The sequence below is a fragment of the Uloborus diversus genome, chromosome 1 (genome assembly GCF_026930045.1).
Source record: "Uloborus diversus isolate 005 chromosome 1, Udiv.v.3.1, whole genome shotgun sequence".
Taxonomy (NCBI): domain Eukaryota; kingdom Metazoa; phylum Arthropoda; class Arachnida; order Araneae; family Uloboridae; genus Uloborus; species Uloborus diversus.
The window spans coordinates 259,911,164-259,931,717 of record NC_072731.1 but is presented as its reverse complement, the minus strand read 5'-3'; the positions used below and the strand labels follow the sequence as shown (position 1 = coordinate 259,931,717).

Here is a 20,554-nt window from a genome sequence, read left to right as displayed (position 1 = left end):
TGTGCAGAAGAATGTATCCTAACCCCAGATAGTTTAAATTTGGCAAATTCCTACGTTTGGACGTTTTTCCAATCGTTCATTTTATTTTCGATTTTCGTTTCTCGAAAAATTTATCAATTTTTACTTCCTTTTACAAAAAAGCAAGTATTTTATTCGCGAAAAAATTTTCACTCAAAAAATCGACCTTAATTTCCATTTTACTCACACCCGAATAAATGTTGAGGTTTTTTTCCCGACTCGACCACACGTGGATGAGTGCCTAAGAACGTATAGACACGCGGAATATCCATAATGACGATTCCCGAGTTAATTACAACAAATTTTCTCGTGACGTATGTATGTCGCATAACTCAAGAGCGGTAGGTCCTAGAAAGTTGAAATTTGGTACGTAGACTCGTAGTGGGGTCTAGTTGTGCACCTCCCCTTTTGGTTGCATTCGAGTGTTTCTAAGGGGGTCTTTCGGCCCTTTTGGGGGGGAAATCATTGTTAATTTCGATGTCAACTCAAGTGGTGTTATAATTTGGCGGACACTTGGCGATATATCGCCAGTCTTTTGGTCGCCAAGTTTTGTCGCCAACTTGGCGGGTTTTTTTAAAATCTGTTTCAATTTGGCCACTGTTAGTGATATTTAGAGAGTAGACTATTGAATCACATTCAAATAGCCGTAATGGGGAAATGACATTAAATTGGAGTAAAAGGAAGTCATGTGATGCACACATTAGCTCGCTTATTTTTTTTTCAAATCAAAATTTTTTTAAAGAAAAAACAATTCTCATTTTTTAAAAATATTAAATTCACAGGATCTATTATCTATAATTCTGCCGGAACCTGCACAATTTCAAACATTTTAACAATTTCAATAGCATTATACAACGTTGAATCCTCATTCATTTCAAGTGGTGACCACAGTTGACCGTTGCTCTACCTGAGGTCTTCTCTTCAAGGTCATAACATTGCAATAGTTGTGTCATGGAGAGACGGTGGATGAACTGGAAGCGAAAACAGAACACTTCATTTTGAGTGGGTAGGAAGTAGAGGTGCGACATCGATGTCGATGTTTTGGAAACATCGATGTTTTTGTTAAAACATCGATGTTTTTAACATCGATGTTTTTCTTTCGATGTTTTTCGACCATCGATGTTTAGGTTTCGATGGTTTTTCGATGTTGGTGTTTTTTGCATTTTAAATAAAATTTGCTCCATTTTTCTCGCTAAGTAATTAAGTTTACTTATGGAGTTGCCAAAAAAAAAAAAAAAAATCATTTTTTTTGCACCCATTTATAAGATCAATTTTTCTGTGTAGAGGATGATTTTTGGGAAGATCACTACAAGATAGTAGAAGATTAACTAGAGAGTGAGGAAGAGGTCAAAGCTATTGGAAGAACCTGACACTGGTAGTCTGGTGCCAGAACTTGCAGTCTAATTCAAGGCTCCAATTCTTAAACTGAAGGAAAATCCTATAAGTTACTACGGTGAAAATTATAACTTTAAAAAATTGAGAGCTGGTAAAAGTTGCTTTAAAGTATTTGATAATGGTGGCAACTTTTGATCCATCGGAAAGAGATGTTTCTCTGACTGGTGGGATAGTCTGCGAAAAGGGAAATGCGCTTCTGTGGGGAACTAAGTAAACAAACTTCTTTTTCTCCAAACTGTCAAAGAGTGTAGAGGAGGCATCAACACCAATATTCGGGGTTATTTATCGATTTCGCTCAACAAGTCATCCCTCTATTACTTACAATTTGTGTTTAACAATTAACTAACAGTACAACACATATTTCTTGCTCTTAAAAATAATTGTTAGAATTAATTTTGTATTTTTAAAATAATAAGCACAACTTTTTCTCATCATTCAACTGACGGTAAGTGCTATGATACATTTTTTCTTTTTTTTTATTTTATTTTATTTATTTATTTATTTATTTTATTTTTTTTTTTATTTTTTTTTTTTTGACGTAAATTTACTTTTAGTTTCATTCTGTTTGAAAATATTTCCTTATTATTATAACTTGTTTGTATTAATCGATGCTTGTCTTATATTGTCAATTTTTGTCCTACTATAATACCAAGATGTTGCGAAAATTTTCTTATTAAACTACATTCATGATTTGAGGTTCGGTATTTTCAATATATTCGTCGGGTATGTATTCTTTTGTATTACTTAAATTAGTGTAGTATTTTAAAAAATGAATGTTATACATTGATAAAAAGATTCATGTTTGTAAGCCATCGATGTTTTCTGGTCTATGTATCAATACCATCGATGTTTTAATTTCTAACATCGATGTTTTGGAACATCGGGGTTTTGCCATCGATGTCGCACCTCTAGTAGGAAGAGCGAGAATGCGAGAGGAAAAAAAAAATCACTGCTTGCGAGGTTTCGCTGATCCTACCTACTGCAAAATGAAGTGTTCTGCTTTCGCTTCCAGTTCATCCGCCAATTCTCCCTGGCAAAATAAAACATTTTGGAGGCAAAAAAAATTTTTTTTTTTTCATTGTCTCCATCCGAGTCGCAGGAGGAAACTAATTTTTTGGTCTTAAAAAATTGTCTGCCCCCCCCCCCCAAAAAAAAGCTTACGCGTGACGCGTTAAGCCAATTATCGTTTTTCTGTGTTAGGGACAACAATGGCCTACAAACTTGCTGCCAAATAACCATCAATCTATTGGCATTGAAAGATGAGCGAATGTCGAAATTGAAAAGTACTTCCACATTTTGGGGTGGAGGAAAAAAAGAAAAACATTTTGACCTTTGATGCAGAGCTCCAAGAGGCTGATTTTGGTTTCTTCACTATGTAACCCCCCCCCCCCCCCCCGCCCTTTTTTTTTTGAAGAGGCGAATCACGGAAAGAATCTCACTGGGAAGAGTTTTTCAGAAATGAGCATTAAAGAGAATAGAAAACTTCATGTTAGAACTTTTAATGCGAGTTTTAAAAAGCAATTTCCGAAAAACGAGAAGGCATAGATCTATACGTCATGCGAGAGTCATTAAACGGGCTTTTCATATTCCTCAAGTGGAGATCAGCTGCTATCTGCAAAACACCTCACTGTTAGAGGAGAATTTGAGAATTAAAACAGTCACTTGTTTTGATACGGATCTCATCTGACCTCCGAGGTACAAAAGAATCACGATTTCACTTGTTGGACGGTGTTACAAGCAGACTGAATGCACACACATGGCCGAGTAGGAGTTGGAAATTAATCACTTCATTAGACGTCAGGGTCGAGTGGAGTTGAAAGGACCGATTGCTGCTTTGAGTGGAGCATTTTCATACCTGGTGGGAAGGTAAATTCTTCAAGGCGAACATTGGTTATGTTCACAGATCATTAGAAGAAAGCAAGGAATTTGAATGAACAAAAAGAATTATTATTTACAGAACTAAAACTGACCTCAGGGGCACTCCAATGGGAGGTCACGAGAGGTCGCTGTGACCTCCAAAAAATTTCCTTATTCGGCAAATTTTGGCAATGATTCGGCCAAATTTGGGGACAATATTGCGGCATTGAGGTTGTTTTTCTCTTTAAAATTTTTAAAACTATTTTTCTGTGACGCCTAATGTTCGTTCTCATGTATGATATGTGTATATGTACATAAGGGTGGTTCAAAAATACATGTAAAAAAAGTTTTCCTAGATAACTGGACACCCTCAATATTTTTAGACTTACGGATAGTAATATACTGAAAGAATTTTAGTTTCTTATTTCAACTGAAAGAGGGTGCTCAATACCCTCCCCCAAACTTTATAAGTATGGGGGGGGGTTAAAAAATACATTGAACTGTAAAAACAATGCTGCATATTATGATATACACTAATAATATGCATATACATTGCAATAAAATAATTATTTACAAATAAACAGCTGGGGAAATTAAATGTTCCTAAATTTGTGGCATTTTCTATGCTAACGGCTATTGTTAAATGAAGGGGTCATTGAGCACTGTCTTAAAATTTGAGTAAGAAGCTAAAACTTTTACAGCATAATACTATTAATAAGTTTAAAAATAAAATTGGGGGTGTCCTGGATTCTAGCTGAAAAAAAGTTTTTTTGAACCATCCTAATGTATATGCTCAAAATTTATTGTTAAGGTGAAGGCGCGAAGAACAATTTCTTTTTTTTTTTTTTGAAAGACGATTCTCTCTTTATCTTCATGCAAAGTAACGATTGATGTGAGATCCTTCCTAGCAAGCAGTTTTAAAAAAGAAAATAATCATTTCACTGTTTAAATGCAATTAACAAACTCGTTGTTTTTCGTATAATAACCCTAGTAGCACAATCGGTTTGGAGATGGTTGGTCAACGGTGGAGCTTATGGTTGGTCATGGTTAACGGTGGGCAATGTCCGTTTGACGACCGTTACCCAACCAACCATTTGCCAACGAAGAGCCAACGATCTGCTACAGTGCCTAACAATTTCCCTTACGATGGCCCATCGAAAATATTCACGGTTGGCCCAACGATGCCCAGAAACAGTAAGGCCATCGTTGGCTCATCGTTCGTTGCCAACCTACTATTCCCCGCCGGTTTCTACCGTTGGCAACCTAACTCCTCACCGAATGTGCTAATTGGGGGTGCTCATTTCTTTACAGAATATGACTTGACAACCAAGCGTCCCCCGTGCTTTACGGTTGGACTGCTCAGGAAATTATGTTCGACTTGTAATGCTTGGCACAGGACATAATCTTGTGTCGAGAAAAAAATACATAAAATAGTTACAGTCGGACCCCGATTTAACGAACCTCTATTCAACGAATTTCGCGATTTAACGAATTTTTCCTTTTTCCGACTAAAATGGGGGCAGAAACCCCTATTTACCGAATAATGAACCCCGAAATAACGAAATGTTTTAACAGCCAAAAAAAAATATTTTTTTGTTAATTTGAATTAGGAAATATTGTTTTGTTTTCTAAATTTCCTAATCCATGTTGTCCGAAGCAGAAAAATACTTTTTTTTTTTTGGAATCAGCAATTTTTTACGGGCGAGGGCGAGGGGGCAACCAACGAATAGTAATTCTCATTCTGAAAGCGATTGTGAAACTCCCATTAAAACTGTTACTTTTTCAAATGGCCTGGAAACTTTAAAAACATATCTTATGCAGCAGACTGCAAGAGACACTGTATTTTTTTCTCTCCATAAAGTCGAAAGAGAACTATTTCGAGTCAAGTACCAAGGAAATTGTCCTAAAATCTAGTACTCAGTAGTTTAAAATTTCAAATAAACTTAGCGTGTAATAAGTCGTGGAATGCTGAATAAAAAGTGGAAACTTTCTAATTATGGACATTTTTGCGCAGTTGCTGATTAGGGGTTTTAGATAAGGTAAGTGCATTAAAAAAAAAATCACACCCCGATGTTACGAATAACCCCGATTTAACGTATAAAAGTTTCGGTCCCGATGAATTCGTGAAATCGGGGTCTGACTGTGTAACAAAGAATTAAAAATCATCCGGCATCCAGCCCCCAGCAGTAATTTGAATTTTGACTCATTAATTCAAATGATGTTTTTCTCAATCAGGAACTGCGGTAGAACCCTCGGAGGGGGGGGGGGGGTTCGTCGGGTTTCTTGTTTTTACAAATGGTTCCTTTCGCAATCATAATAGCGAACAATGAAGTTTGATAATTCAAAACGTGGAAATTCAAATACAATATATGCAGTGGCGTACCAAGCATGGGTGACACCCGGGGCAGTAATATTCGGTGTCAACCCCCCACCCCCCACCCAAACGCAAAAAAAAAAAAAATGTCCATATGAAATTCATGCAATTTTCAGTAACAACTACATTTGTATTATAACGAAATTTTAAGTGGGCTAATAAACGAAAAAAAAAGAAAAGTGGGGGGGTCTGAGATTTCACCACCGGAAAATTTTCAAATTTGTAGTCTTAAAATTGCATTTTAGCTTCATATTTTCCAAAAACTTTCATTTCCACTTTAGGTGTCACCTCCCAAACGGGTGACACCCGAGGCGGATCGCCTCGCCCCGCCCCCGTAGCGACACCACTGATATATATATATATATATATATATATATATATATATATATATATATATATATATATATATATATATATAAATGCTAGGAGCTGGGTTCTGATTTGCCTGAAAAAAAGCGTGCTAAGTCCAGAGGGTAGGATGTAAATAAAGTCGATTCCGGAGGATACGGACGTCACCGCCCAGGAAGAGGACATGATCGTGGAGGTCCGTGGTGTACCAGAGGTGTTCGCATTTTGAGCATAGAAAATAGAATCAAAGGAACTTCAACTATGGTCAAGTGAAAACAATAAACAATCGTGATTGCCAATAAAACAACGTTCATTAAAGCGCAAAAATTGCAGCAAACTGCTACTATACTGCATATGTTACCGTTAAAGAATGAAATCCGTTATTTTATAGAATACCTTGTTATTTCATGGAATAACTGATCGTGTCCGTTAAAGTGGAAAACTCTCTTGCATTTCATGGTTTAACTAGTTATTTCATGAAATAACAATCTGCAGCCCGTTAAAGTGTAAAAAAATCTATATCATATATCTTGCACGTCAAATACATTTACTTTCCACCCGTACTGTATTTATGAACTATTCCAGGCCATAGGGAGAGAACTTGTTTAGCGTGTTGGCGCCAGTTCATTCCGGTTTTATTCTAGAAATAAAGTTCTTTGTAACTCCAAGGGTCATTTTAGTAATCCATGTTGCAACAAATGATTTTATGGAACGTTTCCATAAATACCATTTACACGCTGCATAAATTAGATAAATTGCTTCTTTTTCATTTTACTTGTCTATCATTAGTTTATTTATAGAATTTGTAGTTCTTTCATTTTAGATAACTTGTTTATTTTACACTTTAACTGTCTCTCATTGGTTAATTTGTTATAGAATATCTAGTTATTTCATAGAATAACTAGTTAAAGTGTCAAATTAATAACATATTACACACATCAACGGACACGATCAGATATTTCATGGAATAACTAGGCATTCTATAAAATAACTGCATTATATACTTTAACGGTAACACATACATTCGTTTCTGGATCACAAAGAACCATTTTTCACAACAAAAAATGTGATCTTGCAGATGAAAGAACATCCAACTTAAAAAAAAAAATAAATAAATAAAAATAAAAGTTAATTTGAATTTTGACATCTGGAATTCAAATTATGTTTTTCGCAATCACGAGTGTGTGTGTGTGTGTGTGTATGTAGGCGTGTGTGTTTGTGTCTGTGTGCAGGTATGAGTGTGGGTAGTTTTGTGTGTATGAGTGTTTGTGGTAAGGGGGGGGGGAATGTGTATGTGTGTGTAGACATATGTGTTTGTGTCTATGTGCAGGTATGAGTGTGTGGGTAGTTTTGTGTAGGTGTGTGTGTATGTGTAGGTGTCTGTATGTATGCGTGTGTGTATGTGTAGGTGTCTGTATGTATGCGTGTGTGTATGTGTTTGTGTATGTTTGTAGGTGTGTGTGTATGTGTGTAGGTGCGTGTATGTATGCGTGTAAGTGTAGGATATTGACGCAACCTGGAGACGGTTTTCCCTAGAGGAGCAGCATCGTGAGGCGGCCGGTCGACGGTGGTACTGCAGAGGGTGCTGGCGGGAAAATAAAAGGATAGCACATCAAAGCAGTCAAGTGAAAGCAATAAGCAATCGTGATTGCTCAAAAAAAAAAAAAAATTACACGTGTTTCGCGGTTAACAGGAGTCCCCTTTCTTCGATGCAGAGAACCTGATAATTACTTGGTGACGGACGTGTATGCAATAATTTGCACGTTTTTAAAAACTCGACTAACGCTGCTGTAATCAATTGAATTCCAGCGCAAATAGATTGTTTTACGTCTTTGTCAATGTAATGCCAAATAACGCGGGAAAGCATCGGCAAGCCTCTAACTACGCTCTATTTAGATTTAGGATGTAAAGACAAACAGTGATATGGGTTAATCCGAGGTAATCAGCCATGACTTGGAACAAAGAAGATCGGATGGAGCAGAAGTTGCTCTTTTATTTCTAAATAAATTGGCAGAATACTATTAACTTAACGGCTTAGCAGCCTTCTGTTGAGGATTTTTAGATACAATGTTTGTCTTTTTCGGCTCTGGATTTCCGTGATATTCCGGATGTGGGCACTACACACACTACATGAAATACACCGCCAGCTCAGTCAAAACTGCAATATTCGAGTTGAACCGAACCATTGTTTCGGTCACTCGTCTGGTCAGTGCTAATTCTGTATTGCTACCAGTTTGTTTGGCACTCTTGGCTTCCTTAAGAGGTTTTCCACCTCCAGCTCATTCACTTCCTATGCCGGGCTGATGAGTGCTAATAAGCACGAAACTGCAGTCCTCGGCTGGAATTGACTGAGCTGGCGGTGTATTTCATGTATTTCTGCCTTAGCCCCGGCTAATGGGCGGTAACTTACTGAATAGACTACACACACTACTTTCTTGTGCTTCCATCGACCTTTAGCTGGTGAAATGGGGGTGTCTCCAGGGGGCCGATGAGACGCCATGTTGGAATAGCAGGACTCAATCAAAATTAGTTTTTCACTTATGTTATTCCTTGATTTATCTTTGTTGATTTCTAGCTGCTTTTTTTTCTTCATTGTACCGAGTTCTAATTTTATAATCTGGCTGCAAAGTTTTGATAATTCTGTACATTCTTCTCTATGGGAAAGTCATTGTGTTTCATTATTAACTAGTGGTACCCACACGGCTTTGCTCGTAATAGAAAATTAAAAGGTCTTTTGGTTCGCCTATATATTTACAAAAAATGTATGGTGAATTTCTCGCCAATTGACTTGCCCATGTTACGGTTCCACGTTATGATAACTTGGTAATTCACTCGTTCATCTTATGATAATTTTACTCGGGAAAATGTTCTTAAAATTGGAATAGAAAAAGAACAAAATCGAATTTTCGAAAAAATCGCTTCGAGGTGCACACTCCCATGCTACAGACTAATTCTGTTCCGAATTTCATGAAAATCGGCAGAACGGTCTAGGCGATATGCGCGTCACAGAGATCCAGACATCCTCCAGACAGAGACTTTCAGCTTTATTATTAGTAAAGAAAATAGTATTTTTTAAAACCAGTTGATCATTCATTTGTCACTAAATTAATTTTAATTAACTAAAGATAGTAATTATGCAATTAGTTTATTCTTTGGAAATTTAAAGCTTAAAATGGAATTGTGTTGTGCATTTTTTTTTCTTAGGTAGGCCAAAAATACTTTCATTATTCATTTGAGCGAGAAACGTAAAACACGCCAATTTTCGCCCGCGTTAATGCAAGTACAGTGAAACCTCCGAATAGCGGACAGTCAAGGGACTAGAAGTTTTGTCCGTTATTGGGAGGTGTCCGCTATTAGGAGGAACTACTTAATTTACCTTTTTCAAAATGGGCTGTTGTTCCCTTTGTAGAGCACAATCGAAACAATTGCGAAAGGTTTACTACATTTTACGTCAAGCGTAATTAATCTGTTTTTTCTCAATAAAAGTATACTGACAGCACCCACTTGTCTTAAAAAGCATTTAATCAATTAAAGTAACCAATTAAAACAGTTTGACATCTCTTTTTTGCATAACAAGCCTGTTTCTCAATATAAATATTTAAATGATTTACCTTAGCAAGTCCTTCAGTGTCCCCTTTGCTCAGGAAAAAGTTTTTCAATTTCTTTACTGTATTTCAGTGCTTCCGAAAATTCTCTAATTTTTATGGTTAATTTATTTATTTTATCTGGAGTATCACTATTGCATGATTGACAGTTGGCAATATGACCTTGAATATCGGCAAATCTTTTTCAGAAAAAAAATTAAAATTAAACAAAAAATCTAAAAATTAAACAACCCAATGAAACTTCGGCGCTATAAAGGCGACTACTACCGGCGCCGGTCTGCTCAATTGCATCTCCCGAGAGCCCCAGTTAGAAAAGCGCCCAGTTTCCTCTTTTTTATCTTAACATTTGAATAGTTATTGTGTATAAAATTCATTGAAATCTTATGAAAAACGTACGTTAATTGTTAGACTGACATCAGTTTTCACTTATCTGCTTCAACACTCTCAAAACTAGCCGTAACAAAATTATGACTTTTTTTTTCTTTTTTATTTTTCGCTGCTCGCAAAAAGTTCCATGTCTTTTAGTTTTTTTTTCTGCCCCCCACTTTTAAGCCCCAATCGCTGCCTCTGCCCATTACCACCCTTTTAATTCCAAGAAACAGTGATAAGGGAATGACGGGGGGGGGGGGGGCGGGGGATATCAGTTGTGGAAGATGAAAAGTTTTGTAAGGCAAGCAGTTACTAAGATATTCTGTGAAAAGAAAAAAAACCGGAAGTGCTACGATCGCAAGGGAAATTTTTTGTGAAATAACTGTCCGTTATTCGGAGTGTCCGTTATTCAGAGTGAATTACATGGAATGGTCTATATTGAGGGACTGGGACTTGCAAAAATGTCCGTTAATTAGAGGTGTCCATTATTCGGGAGTGTCCGTTAAGGGAGGTTTCACTGTATTTTTCCCCTTTCTCACCACCCAACATGGCCGCCGCTCTCTCACAGTTAGTGAAGCACCGTTTATACGCTTCTCTTTTTACGTTTTTATCATTTATACGTTTTTAAATTGGTCGCTGCAAAGTCTAATACACATTAACCTATTCGCAACTCCAAGGAACTATAGGGGGCACTGCAGTCACAGTCTAATGGCGGAATTAAAAACTAAAACAAACGCATGTGGTAACGAAGAAAATGCTAAAAGTGTTGTGATTTTTGTTGTTATGTATGATTTTTTCGCTTTATTCATTTGAAAAGATTTTTCAAAGTCTTTTGGTTATTCTGACCCATATAGAAAGAGATTAGAAACCAAAAAGTATTACGAAAGTAAACAATTAATGCAGAACACACAGTAAGTTGTTCTGAAGCAGCCATTTTCACGATGTTGAATTCGGAATTCAACCGGAATTTTTGGAAAATTTTTGGTTCGCTTCGAACGGCATTTTCATTTTGTACCCTTTTTTCTATACATTAGTACATATTAAGTTCAGTTTCGTGACATTTCCCGCATTTGTTGACATTTTTGTCACATAGTGCACATACGTGGCAGACTGTCAAGAGTAACGTTTAACACTAGATAATTTATTTCTATGACTATATGATTGGATATCCAAAGAAATCATGCATTTAATTCATTCGTCATGGAAATGATTTACCTGATATGCGAAATAATGTCAAGATACATTATTCTTTCACACAATTTTAAAACCATGACCCTATAAACAGATTATTGGCGAACTTTTATTTTTTATTGTTCAAATTCTTAACGTTCTTTCTGGATTTTTCAATCTGTTCTGCGATAAATATTTTCAAGAAAATTTATTTGCATACTTTCTATTTCAGTAGGATACTGTAGTAACAAAGGTTATTTAAATCATTTATGTGGAATTAGGTTAAGGAAAAGTGTCCAGTCAATGTTGTTAAGTTCGTTTTTTTTTTTCATCGAATTGAAAAACTGATATTTATTCAAATTCACTCAGAACAAAATAAATAAAATGTGTACTCACAGTTTATATATGGTGGTAGTTTTCTTTTCAGTTGATTGACCATTATTTCTTTTTACTTATCGAATTCTGTAATCTTACTATCATTTTATTCCACTCATGATAAAAATTAAAAGTGGTTTAACTAAAAACGTGAAATCTCGCCAAGGCTACTTTGCTCGCACAATTCCAAAACTATAACCCTAAACAAATTTGGCGAAACCTTTCAGCTGAGAATAAAAGGAATAAAGTAAATTGTTTCTCGGTTAAACATTTTTCATTTTGTTCTACGATAATAAATTCAAGAAAATATTTTGCATACTGTCCATTCCAACTAAATGCTGCTGTAAAATATGATTAGTTAAATTAATTTAAGATTTAAAAAAAACTCATATTCTTACAAATTCATACAAAACAATAAAAAATTTTACCTGGTATAACGTTATCCAATTTTGTTAATCCAGAGTTTTCTTGTTTACGCTTCCACCATTTAATACTTTTTTGAAAGAAATAAGGAAAACTAACATTATTTTGAGAAGCTCGAGAATACTACTAAGGGACGAATTAATTTCTGTTGTTGAAGGCGTTCTTAGACATGTTGAATGCGTTACTCAGAACAAACTGACCGCGTTTACGTCAACAGATACACGTGGAGCGCAACGTGGCAATGTTTTAGTTGCATTCGCAGTTTTATAAATCACCGCAAGGTAGCGTATTCGAGCGCTGGAGTTCCGAATACCTATTATACGTTTTTTCGTTTGTACGCTTTTTTCATACAGTCCCTTCAAAAACGTATAAACGGTGCTTCACTACTTCAAACGCGACGGCATGTTCCCGACACCAGTAATAGACAAGGGCCCAGTGACTGACAGTCGTAAGTTTGGATTTAAGTAATAAGAATTTTAGGCGGGAAAAACTGACGTTGCTGCGACCACGGTGCAACCATCTAGTGTTGTCAGAGTGAATTTTATGAGCTATTTGGTATTTACAAGGCTGTGGTGGAAAGGTTATGAACTGCCACCACGTGGTCAGTCGGTGTTTCATGTTCATTTGAATTTAATAAGGTTTTAAGTCTGAAAATAATAGTTTAAAAAACTGGAAAAACACGCTTTCGTAGCAAAATGAACTAAAAAGTGAAAAATAATCTTTGGATGATAGTAGTTGACCAATCACTTAATTTTAATGTAACACAAAAAAGCGTTGGGTGCTGTCTATTTACAGACTTAGACAACAAATGGAAGAAATTCAAGACAACTGATAAGAAGTCCCCCACGCTTTTTTGTATTACATTAAAATCAAGTGATTGGTCAACTACTATCATCCAAAAAAAATTATTTTTCACTGTTTAGTTCATTTTGCTACGAAAGCGTGTTTTTTTAGTTTTTTAAACTATTATTTTATTTTTCTGTTTTTTAGTCTTATGTTGGAGAATTATCAGGCGACGAAATTATTTGTAAAACGAATGCGAGGTAATATCTTAAAGTTAAGACAAGCGCACCCCGATGGGAAGCTACTGTGGGTCATCGATGTATGTTTGCGGAAATCATATTTATATTACTTTGAAAATTTGAGATGCATTTGAATAAAAGTTTTGTTCAACAATGGTCTGATCAGCAATGAATTTCCAATTGAAGGCTCACCTAAATTTTGGCATGAAATTAGTTAAAAACAATTATATTTCATGTTACCTTGGAACATTGGAACAAATTTTGTCTGATGCAAAGAAAAATGAAAGGTTTTTGTAGATATTTTTAAATAATTTTTTGCGAGCATTTTTAATGTATTTTTTAAAATTTTTCCTTTTTATTGTTGGATTTATGCCAAAATATTGATTAAAATTGGAGAAAACTAACAATTAAAAGAGATAATTAATTAATTTGATTATAGAATATTGCATTGTCATCGGGTCTGAGGTCGCGTGCCAAATTTCAAAAGAATCCGATCGCAGGAAGTGGGCGAAATTTGAGCTGCAAGATTCCGTTACAAGATACATACATACATACATACAGGTGAAGCTAATAAAAGCGTGTTAAAAGTAAAGAACTTTTGCACGTTTTGAACAGAAAAGGCGAATAATGTCCATTACTCGTCCTTTCCTCATCCCATCTGTTATTGAGTATCATCAGAATTTTCGGTGTCTGGTACTGGGGTTCCGACCTTTTTTCCGAAATTGAGCAAATAAAAAAAGAATTAGCTAATCCAGATGATCCAGAAGCAGTCAAACGTTAGATGAGATATAGTTGCATGAGAGGAAAAATAGTTTTAAAAGACTAAATACATTAGAAGGTTCAGAAAATGGAGTTAATCTGAGAGCGATGTCTTAAGCATGTTTGTTACTGTGCCGTTACCCTAGTTTCTTTTTGAAACTAACACTGGAAAATAATCCGCTGGAGAGCAAAGTTTTTCAAAAATAAATTTTCAACAACAGATTCGAAGGTTATATTGCTGGAAACACGAACAGTAAAGTTGATGTCCAAAAGTATACAAATTGACAACTTCTTAAAAAAAAAAAAAAAAACAATTAAAAGAGAAGTAAGAAAAAAATATGTTGCTTAATAAATCACACACGTCAATTTCTTTCACTAGGTCAACAAACTTTTAACTTTCTCAGCCCTTATTATTATTTTATTTATTTATTTATTTTTAACAATCACGATTGCTTTGCTTTCATTTGACTGTTTTGAATTCCTATGATTTTATTTTCCCACCAGCACCCTCTGTAGCATCACCCGTCGACCGGCTCCTCACGATGCTGCTCCTCTAGGGAAAACCGTCTCTAGGTTGCATCCTTATGCTACAAACACGCGCATACATACACAACACAACTACACACACATACATACACCTACACACATATACATACACCTACACACACATACATACACCTACACACACATACATACACCTACACACACATACATACACCTACATACACAAACACATACACACACTCAAACACATACACACACTCAAACACATACACACATACAGAAACCTACACATACACACACAACTACCCACACACTCATGCCTGCACACAGACACAAACACATATTCCTACACACGCATACACATCCCCCCCCACACAAACACTCATACCTGCACGCAGACACAGACACGCAGACACAGACACGCATGCTTACACACATACACATACCCCCCCCCCCACACACACACCTACATACACACACACACCCGTGATTGCGAAAAACATAATTTGAATTCAAGATGTCAAAATTCAAATTATTATTATTATTATTATTTTTTTTTTTTTTGAAATTTTGAGGAAAATTTAGTACAAATTGTCCCACAGGTGACGGTGGAATCGCCCATCTATGCAGGGGTGGATTGGTGCCGGAAGGATTTTCCGGTGTTGCTTTTCTGAAAAAATAAATTCCCCCTTTCGCATAAAACTGGTCAACTCTTAGGTAGGATTCAAGCATTGGGAAATTAGTACGCTGACATTGAGTTTCTATTCGTATTAAGCACTCCTGCTTTATCAGGGGTAATATTGCTTTATTATTATATCTTAAAACAAAGACTTTCAGATCACTATTGAGCTAATAACAAAACCTTAAGTAGGCCACCCGGTAAATACGAACAGGGCTCATCCCCAATGGAGTCGCTTCCAAAGCTTTAAAAGTATTATTTTCTGAAAAACACAAGATCTGACCATTTTTAAAATTATTTGACTAAGTTTAATATTTAAAAAAAAAAACTTTAATCGGTGAGCTTTCATTGTTTACGCTTCTGCCGATGACATCACAAATGATGAAATGCCATTCACTGTTGCCATTCACAGAGCATAATATTTAATTCGCATCTTTACTCACGTGTACTGGCAACGATAGGGTTGATAGCAAGCGTAGAGCGCAATATTTGATTCGCTTGTTGATTATCATAACGGGGAAATGCGGCAGTAAACATATGGGCCAAAGTGTATCATTTGTGACGTCACAAAGACCACGCCTTGTTTGAAAAATCGGACATTTAAAAAAATTAATTAAAAAATAACTGTTGGGAAAAGGAAAGTAGTTTCTGGGTCCTTGTTTTTTTTTTTTTTAACTTATTCTATCAATTTCAGTGACTAAAAGTTGTACTTTTGTCTGAAGGAAACAACCCCTTTGGATTTCCGAGGTTGCACTGTAGTAAGGTGGGGGGGGGGGATTGTTGTTTAAGATGTAATGCATAATTTCCTTTCTTTGAGATAAATGATATAGATTCAGTTACTGTATTTCATTTTTTCAATCATTAAAAAGTCGGGTAGTGCTATTTTCCATCTTTAATGTTCAACTTATTTTTTGATTGCTGATATAGGATGTCTTGGTTTTATTTAAACCCAAAAAAATAAATTGAGCCATTTCCTTTACTTAACGACAGTGAAAAAAACATTTTTGCGAGTACTTCCTCAACTACTTAATTTTTCTGCCGAGAAATGGTGGTCCGATTAATTATTTGTGTTAAAAAATATATTACAGTAGTCATCAAAAATTATGCCTCCATGTAAGAGTTTTTTAGGGAAACAGATTTTCTAAATGTTTTTTGTGCTTAAAAAATCTAAATTGCAGTTTTGCTTCCATTACATTTTCAGCAAAATAATTCTTCCTGTTTGTGGAATCCAAAAGTGAAAATAATAGAAAGTAAATGTCAAACAGAAAGTTTCAAATTGGACTGATAGCACACGAACCGTGGAATAGGGCAGGAAACTAAGGAAAAACATGCAGAATAAATGTAGAACAAGGGTATTTTATTGTCTGTTTTGTACTTCCTCTATTCCTTTAATAGAAACCATCGGAGCATTCCATGAAGAAACCTAAATGAGCGGTTAATTAATTTTACTTTCCCACAAAACAATGGTTACCTTTTCTTCCAGGTTCCAGCACGGAGATACAATGCGGACGCCATTTTTCGAAATTAGTCGAATTATAAAAGTTAAAAGACGAAATTGTCGACAGGGACTTTGACCCTTGAGGTTTGGGTGAAAGAAGAAGAAGAAAAAAAAAAAAGAGTTGTGGTAATGTACCTACTGACATGGTTTCGGAAGACTGTCTGTCGGGTTTCTTTCTCTTAATGTCATGCTCTGATGCAGATGGCGGAGTTTCCCGAAGAATGGAAAACGCATTCGCAGTTTCGAACGGCAATTTGGAACTGTAGCTGGGTTTATATCTCTTCCGAAGTCAAACGGAAATTATTGTAATAACAATGGCAATCTTTTCAATGAACGTCCGTCTTGAAGCTGGGTTTGATAACTGGGTTATGTTCACAACTTCTAGTGAAGATTTTGTGTCTGAGGCTGAGCAGGAAGAAAAAAATGGCGGTGAATACTGAAACACGAGATGTAACATGTTCCAAATTACAATATGTCTGGCAGAGATTGGCATCCTGGCCCGCGGGCTAATCCGTCTCCTAAGTAGTTGATCTTAACATTTTCGAATTATCAATCTTTTTTTCAAGATCTTTAGATCTTTCTTTAACAACTTAACGGTTTCATTTTTTAACATATTACTGCCGAAAATATGTTTAATTTTTCTTTATAATCCTTTTGTATTTATACGGGGCCGACTGTAGTTCGTTTGGCCGCTACAGGCGACATTGACAAGTGCCACCTCTTAGTTTTAAAATATTAATTATTTTCTAAAATCATCGAGCATATACTCTTACGTATCCGCAAAAGGGGTCGTTTCCAAAATTTTAAAATTATTGTTTTCTGAAAGAACATGGTTAAAAACATAGGATCTTACTATTTTTTAAATAATTTGTTTAAATTTAATATTTTTAAAAAATTACTTAAATCGGTGCGCTTTCATTGTTTACATTTCTTGTCGATGACATCACAAATGATGAAATGCCATTCTGTGTTGCCATTCACAGAGCAAAATATTTAATTCGCATCTTTACTCACGTGTATTGGCAACGATAGGGTTGATAGCAAGCATAGAGCGCAATTTTAACTCGCTTCTTTATTATCATAACGTGGAAACGCGGTACAAAGATTCGCCAAAGAGCATCATTTGTGACGTCATCAACACCACGCCTTGTTTTCAAAATCGGACATTTAAAAAATTAATTAAAAAATAACTATTGGGAAAATGAAAGTATTTTCTGGGTCCATGTTATTTTTTTTATACTCATTCTATCACTTTCAGTGACTAAAAGTAGTACTTTTGACTGAAGGAAACAACTCCATTGCGCTAAACGCTTGCTATCAACCATATCGTTGCCAAAACATGTGCGTAAAGATGCGAATTAAATATTTTGGACCGTGAATGGCATCACTGAATGGCATTTCATCATTTGTGATGTCATCGGCAGAAGCGTTAAACGATGAAAGAGCACCGATTTAAGTAATTTTTTTTAAAAATATTAAACTTAAAGAAATTATTTAAAAAGTGGTCAGATCCTATGTTATTAAGCATGTTCTTTTAGAAAAAAAATACTTTTAAAATTTTGGAAACGACCCCATTGTGTCTGTGTCCGTATGTTTTCACTATTGCATGCAACATCCGTCTTCTTTTGCCGAAAAAAACAGCAACTGGACATGGTACTTACCACATACTGGTACTCCAATCGGTATCCAAGTACCGTTCTCTACGCAGAGCCTCCTGATGGGCCCCAGAAGATCGAACCCCGGATCGCATCTGTAAGTGGCCACAGTACCCGTTTGAACCGAGTCAGTGTTGAAAGTGACTACCGAATGTGACGGGGAGCCAGGATACCCACACGATAGTACTGAAAGGGAAAAGAGACAATATTAGTATGGCAAGATGGAAATGGATACTAAATCGTCCCAAGTTGTCGTCCCCGCTAGTTGCTATCTTTGAGTACTTTTGTACAGGTTCAGGGCCTGATTACCGCACAGGTCAACTAAGTCTGAGCCTGGGGCCCCATACTCCTAAGGGGCATCAAATTACTTGAAGAATTATGCATAGCATTACAACTATGCAAAAATACACGCATTTTCAAAGTAATAATTTAAAAATAATGACTTTGTAGTAAAAAGAGAACTTTTTGAAAGGATAATTTTTAATAATTCTGTCAGTAGTGAGTTTACCATGTCACAATCATGAGGTGCCCATACGCATGATAAATGATTTACATAGTCCTGCGATTGACAAAGGCACCCCCAAAAAATGCATTCGGACCAGGTTATAGATTATTCAGGGGGGCCTCGAAATTAAAGAGCCTAAGGCCTCACTTTCAGTTAGTCGGGCTTTGTTATTGACTCGATGCTTCTTTTACTTCGAACATCTTTTAGAGATTTCAGTCCGCTAAGCTATCAATTAACATCATATCATTTCTAAGCATTCCCTCCTCCTTTCTCTAATCATCGCACCCTTAATACTAAATGCCCATCGCATTTGCCTCGAAAACTGCCCATATATGGTAATATTTCGAAAAACAGCGCTACCCAGCGGATATCCAACAAAAGCGTTGCTATGACAATGGATCCTAATAATATTAATTAAATTGTTGCTTGTTATAATTGGTTAATTTCTAAATTCAAATTTAGAAATTAATCAATTGTTAATTTCTAATATCGTAGATTAATGGCAGTGATCTTCGAATAGGTTGGAGTTCAATTTTGCTCTATTTAAAAAGTGATAAAGCGAAATGCATTTAGTATTACGGAGACGTTGTTCTAACTTAGAACCAAATTAGTTTCAAAAATCTAGAACTCGCTTTCTTGGCCACGTACCATTTCGTAAGGACTGCACTATAGCTTGACTTTTCACTCCAGAGTCCCCCGTACCTACCACTATTTGTGGCTTGACCAGTTGGATGGGACCCTGAAGAAAGCTCTGGTTTTTTGAACCAGACCAGAAACCGAGCAATCCCTGGTCCAGCACCCCCAGAGGTATCGTTTCACTTGGAGGACTTTGTGACCACGAGCATATTTAATGTCCCCCAATCACCATTAATGAAGACGGCGGAAATTTGATCCGGCGAGGATCGAACCCGGGACCCTCCGGTCACAAGTCCGACGCCTTACCGATCAGGCCACCACGGCCTACCATAGCTTGACGACGGCGAAACGGCGAACGAACTAAAAGCGGAACTAGAACGCTTAATTTTGTAATACGTAGGATCAGCGAGAACGCTCAAGCAGTTGAGTTTTTACTGCTCGCGCAATCTCGTCGATCATACTTACTACAAAATGAAATGCTCCGTTTCCGCTTCCAGTTTCTCATGAGTTTGTTTTCAAATAAATTCATGATTTATTCTCTAGAACAGTGATCTCCAGCTGTGTTCCGAGAGCAATTTTGATGTGATTCGCGAACAGCTAGTGAAAAATAGCCTTGAATCTAGGGGTGAAAATTAATGCACATGTTCTTTTGGATTCATCTAAGTTCACCTGTTATAATTGCTGTGAAAGACTATCTTTATCTTCTTTACTAATAATAAAGCTTAAAGTCTCTGTCCGGAGGATGTCTGGATGTCTGGATCTCTGCGACGCGCCTAGCGGCCGATTTTCATGAAATTTGGCACAAAGTTAGTTTGTAGCATGAGGGTGTGCACCTTGAAGCGATTTTTCGAAAATTCGATGTGGTTCTTTTTCTATTCCAATTTTAAGAACAAAATTATCATAAGATGGACGAGTGAATTACAAAATTATCGTAACGTGGAACCGTAACATGGGCACAAGAAAATTGGCGAGATACGAAATTATCATAACGTGGAACCGTCACATGGGTACAAGCCAATTGGCGAGAAAATTCACCATGTATTATTTGTAAATATACAGGCGAACGAAAGACCTTTAAATTTTTCTATTACGGGCGAAGCCGTGAGGGTACCAATAGTTACTAATAATAAAGCTGAAAGTCTGTCTGGATCTTTCTCTGTCTGGATGTGTCTCTGTCAGGATCTCTGTAACGCGCATAGCGCCTAGACCGTTCGACCGATTTTCATGAAATTCGGTACAAAATTAGTTTGTAGCATGGGGGTGTGCACCTCGGAACGATTTTTTGAAAATCCGATTTTGTTCTTTTTCTATTCCAATTTTAAGAAAATTTCACCAAACAAAAATTATCACAACGTGGACGAA

General features: G+C 36.3%; 1 protein-coding gene across 1 annotated transcript in view; it reads right to left on the bottom strand.

The window, feature by feature from the left end:
- LOC129227128 (uncharacterized) overlaps positions 1 to 20,554 on the bottom strand; it is a 116,017-nt gene that overhangs the window by 49,129 nt on the left and 46,334 nt on the right. The window contains exon 2 of the mRNA XM_054861716.1: positions 18,058 to 18,237. Coding sequence (XP_054717691.1) covers positions 18,058 to 18,237 — 180 coding nt within the window. The remainder of the gene's footprint in view (positions 1 to 18,057; positions 18,238 to 20,554) is intronic.